The sequence below is a fragment of the Hordeum vulgare genome, chromosome 3H, assembly GCF_904849725.1.
Source record: "Hordeum vulgare subsp. vulgare chromosome 3H, MorexV3_pseudomolecules_assembly, whole genome shotgun sequence".
NCBI classification, from domain to species: domain Eukaryota; kingdom Viridiplantae; phylum Streptophyta; class Magnoliopsida; order Poales; family Poaceae; genus Hordeum; species Hordeum vulgare.
Genome location: NC_058520.1, coordinates 22,479,294 through 22,484,213, shown reverse-complemented (window position 1 = coordinate 22,484,213; position 4,920 = coordinate 22,479,294). Strand labels below are relative to the sequence as shown.

Genomic DNA, 4,920 nt, shown 5'->3' with positions numbered 1-4,920 from the left:
GTTCACTGATAATAAAGACGATATGGCTTGATATCCTATGGATCACACCTTTTTTTATCAGAGTACAATCCAAGTTGCTTGCATACACGAGCATACACCCATTCTTATGAATGCACAAGCGTACACCCTATCCCTATGAGCACGTGTAAAAGATTGAGCCGGCACATCATCTTGAGATTCACGAAGTTCAGGAAAATGCAAGCGTAAGTTTCGGACTTGAATTCTGATGGACAGGGGATACCACTGTCCTCCTCACCATTCAAATTATCTGTAGTCCTAGACTTCTAGTTCCATGAAACTTAATCATTATTGTATTTTGATTTCTAGCTAAATTTGAACTATTTATAATGGATGCATCTTTTGTTTTATTTCCACCAATTACTTCATATCATCAAAAACATGCTGACCCTATCTGACCCAGTTCTTGTTAAAATCAGCTAATGGCACCAAAGTCCTTTTTAATAGGATGGCAATTTCAATTATGTCTAGCATATGTTAACTACCAGATGACTGGACACTTATTATGTTTGCTTTGCAGGCATAAATGGACAAATGCGAGATTACCAACTAGCTGGGCTTAATTGGCTCATACGGCTGTATGAAAATAGCATTAATGGAATATTGGCTGATGAGATGGTATGTTTGATGTGTTAAGCACACAATAGGCTAGTCGCTAAAACTGTTTCAGTATTTTGTTCAATCAGTATGGTGGTAATGATCAACGCAAGTTACTAACCTTATCCTTGTCTTGCCATTTATTTACTCAGGGTCTTGGGAAAACTCTTCAAACTATTTCACTGATGGGTTATCTGCATGAATACAGAGGAATAACTGGTCCTCACATGGTTGTTGCACCAAAGTCTACTCTTGGTAACTGGATGAATGAAATTGCTCGTTTTTGTCCCATTTTGCGTGCTGTGAAATTCTTGGGAAATCCAGAAGAGAGGGTTGGTATTATATCCCTGCTTTTCAACTATAATTGTTACTTCAGCTGGCATGTTAACTATACTTTATTACTGTTTGTTCAGAATCATATAAGGGAGAACTTGCTACAGCCAGGAAAATTTGATGTGTGTGTGACCAGTTTTGAAATGGCAATCAAAGAAAAAAATGCACTTTGATTGCCATTTCAAAACTGGTCACACACACATCAAATTTTCCTGGCTGTAGCAAGTTCTCCCTTATATGATTCTGATCAAACAGTAATAAAGTATAGTTAACATGCCAGCTGAAGTAACAATTATAGTTGAAAAGCAGGGATATAATACCAACCCTCTCTTCTGGATTTCCCAAGAATTTCACAGCACGCAAAATGGGACAAAAACGAGCAATTTCATTCATCCAGTTACCAAGAGTAGACTTTGGTGCAACAACCATGTGAGGACCAGTTATTCCTCTGTATTCATGCAGATAACCCATCAGTGAAATAGTTTGAAGAGTTTTCCCAAGACCCTGAGTAAATAAATGGCAAGACAAGGATAAGGTTAGTAACTTGCGTTGATCATTACCACCATACTGATTGAACAAAATACTGAAACAGTTTTAGCAACTAGCCTATTGTGTGCTTAACACATCAAACATACCATCTCATCAGCCAATATTCCATTAATGCCATTTTCATACAGCCGTATGAGCCAATTAAGCCCAGCTAGTTGGTAATCTCGCATTTGTCCATTTATGCCTGCAAAGCAAACATAATAAGTGTCCAGTCATCTGGTAGTTAACATATGCTAGACATAATTGAAATTGCCATCCTATTAAAAAGGACTTTGGTGCCATTAGCTGATTTTAACAAGAACTGGGTCAGATAGGGTCAGCATGTTTTTGATGATATGAAGTAATTGGTGGAAATAAAACAAAAGATGCATCCATTATAAATAGTTCACATTTAGCTAGAAATCAAAATACAATAATGATTAAGTTTCATGGAACTAGAAGTCTAGGACTACAGATAATTTGGTCAACTGTGTTAATTTTTGCTATAACTGGTATCATTTTTTGCTACAACAGTTCATTTAAAAAATTGCATACACGTTCGTTAGAGTTGCAACCCGAGTTCATCAGATTGTTTTGCTACAATCCACATTTTGTTTTGGTACCACCCATCATCAGCGTCGTTTTTTTGCTACGACCACGTTGATATTTTTTTACAATCATATATTTGCTGCATCCATGACTGAAATTTGCTACATCGTGATCGAAATTTGCTGCATCGAGAATTTTTGTTGCATGGACAAATCTGACGATCATAACAGATCCAATCCGGCGGATCGCACGGTCCGCGTGCAGCCGGCCGGCGCGACGACGCAGAGCACTGTCCTTCAGAGAAACTGTACTACCTACACGGTCGAGTTATTGATGTTAATTGCAAAAAACAAAAAAAACATCTATATCTTGCTGGGAAAATGCCGGCCGGTCGGCCGTCGATAGGTTGTGTCACCATCCTAATTGAGCTGGACAACCAAGGATGTGCATCAACACACGGAGGCATCGTATTCAAGTCCTGGCACACTATTGGATCTGTGAAGTGTAAAGTGTGGGAGGGCGGTGAGTCATGCAAGGACTTAAGTAGTCCTGGAAGTTGGCGGCGAGGTCCAACATGGTCCTCGAAGTTGAGAAGTGCTTCAATATGATCCCGATACATGGAAATACATAGTTAATACGGTCCTGATACTTGGAACGACGGTCCTGGTTCTACATGTCGCATACGTATCACGTATTTTTCCTCTGACACATCAGCACGTGATTTTTTATTTTTACAAAACGTCAACACGGGCTGGACGGGCCTGTTTTTTTGTTTTAAGGCCGGACGGGCCTGAACGCATTTTTTCGCTGTAGCACACACAGACTGGTTTTGTTTTTCACAAGGTTTTGAATCCTATTTTCTTTTCATTTTCGTTTTTTCTGTTCTTTTTTACTTTATTCCTTTTGAAATGATTTGTAAAGTATTCAACATTTGTTAGGGCTCTCATAATTAGTTCAGACATTTTAAGCAAATATTTTTTAAAATAGTTTGAAGTTTCAAAAATTGTTCACAGTATACAAAAAAAATAGATATTTTAAAAATGTTTCCATTTCAAAAAAAAATCACGCATTCAAAAAATATTTGCAGTTCTTATTTTTTCGGGTTTTCAAATTGTTTTCAGCTATAAATTCTTTTTATGAATATAAAATTTTATTCAGCAATTCAAAAAATGTTTCACGTTTCAAATCATGATCCAAAATTTATCTTTTTCCTAATGTTTCATTTATTTATCTTTTTTGTATCTCTCACCTGCAAGCACGTATATAGATGACATTTTGCATAGTTATAGTCGGTTATAAATTCTTGTTCTGAATCACAAATTTTGTTCAGCAATTTAAAAATGCCCACATGTTCTGCAGTGAAGGAATGACTCGAGTTGGCTTTCTCAACTGGTTCACAAAATGTTGCTGAAACTGGATCACTGACAGATGATACTTGAACCTCCCTTGAGTTATGCCAACTAAGTCATGAACCAATGGCTGCATCCAAGCTTGGCCATCACTGCTGGCTAGCGTCTTATCATCTTCCTCTGCTACAATCGACACACTTTCACCACCAAAGCAATCTGAGAGTAGCCAGCTCACTGTCGCTTGCACGCCCCAATCTGGCATAAGGAACATAGGTGGATTTATTAGGAACTAACCACCACAAGGACCCATTTTATTGCATAATACTCATATATGAGTCATTCCTGATTTGTTGGAAACTCAAAACACCCACTATATTTCATATTGTGAAGCTGCAAGCTTAACTGCATTTGCAGCCCACTATCAGTACGGTAACGGTATCATATTGTTGAAATATCAGCCCACTATATTTCAGGGCATGGAACGAATGGTTTTGAATACTGAATGCTGCTACTGGTAATAATACTCAAGAGTGACAGTACGAACTGGCGACGGTAACGGGGAGGGTCCCGCACAGCGGAGAGAGAAAGAGTTAACCAGCTGTCCAGCAGATAATACGTATGCGACGTATAGAGCCAGGACCGTCGTTCCAAGTATCAGGACCGTATTGACTACGTATTTCCATGTATCGGGACTGTATTGAAACACTTCTCAACTTTCAGGACCATGTTGAACCTCGCCGTCAACTTTCAGGACTACTGGTGCAATTATCTCGTCGTGCAAGTCCCCTCCCCTTCGACGCCATTGTCAGGATCGAAGTCACAGAAAGGAAAAAATCAGGACGTTTCGACCTGTTTAATTTAAAAAGAGATCGATAATTGTTGATGACAATACAATGGGTGACATCAATTTTAGGGGGTTCCAACCTGTTTACATCCCTTCAGTATGGTCCATTCCGCTAGAGTGTAAATTTCCCTCTGGCTCCTAGCTAATAATAAACTCATGGCCAGAGATAATCTAGAGAGATTTCACGTGGGTAAGCCTTTAGATTGTGTGTTCTTCTCCGAACATGAACCAGAGAGACAATAGGCCCGCTGTTTTTCAAATGTGTGGTTGCTAGGAAAATTCGGGAAACAGTCGCAATATACTTTGATAAACCGTTAGGTGCAGATTTTATTTCTATTGCTACATGGTGGCCTTCAAATGACAATCATGTTGCCTTCAATTTCTTTTGTGCTTGCATCCCTTCGCGCATCTGGAAAACTAGAAATGAGCACATCTTTAATACAGTAAATAATGATATATGGTCTGATGTCAAGCATATATGGTGGATGGTCACAGTTAATATGTAACCAAAAATGCAAATTCATGCTCAAGCGAAACCCTCCGGTGATTGTCTTCACTCTGATAAGACTGCCTCACCAACTGGCGGTGGGGTGAGTGAGAGCTGGTGAGCAATGTTAACGGAACCAGGAGGGCTTTTCAGCGGGTCACACGATCGCCTAAGTTGCTCCATTTCCGTTGTGGTCGTCCAGTTACTGATGATGG

The 4,920-nt window shown here is 39.2% G+C and overlaps 1 protein-coding gene across 1 annotated transcript; it reads right to left on the bottom strand.

The window, feature by feature from the left end:
• Positions 1 to 1,098: 1,098 nt before the first annotated feature.
• Positions 1,099 to 1,690, bottom strand: LOC123441402 (probable chromatin-remodeling complex ATPase chain). Its single transcript, XM_045117855.1, has 3 exons — positions 1,584 to 1,690; positions 1,273 to 1,452; positions 1,099 to 1,191 (listed from the first exon to the last, which is right to left on the bottom strand). Exons 1-3 carry the CDS (start codon positions 1,665 to 1,667, stop codon positions 1,099 to 1,101), a joined length of 357 nt encoding a protein of 118 aa, XP_044973790.1. The 5' UTR covers positions 1,668 to 1,690.
• Between the last annotated feature and the right edge of the window lie 3,230 nt (positions 1,691 to 4,920).

Bases quoted from the DNA above. Each gene is read 5' to 3' on its own strand.
- LOC123441402 (XM_045117855.1), bottom strand. From the start codon at position 1,667: ATGCGAGATTACCAACTAGCTGGGCTTAATTGGCTCATACGGCTGTAT. The intron at 1,453-1,583 runs GTATGTTTGATG...TTATTTACTCAG, and splicing joins GAATATTGGCTGATGAGATG to GGTCTTGGGAAAACTCTTCA. The intron at 1,192-1,272 runs GTTGGTATTATA...CTGTTTGATCAG, and splicing joins TGGGAAATCCAGAAGAGAGG to AATCATATAAGGGAGAACTT.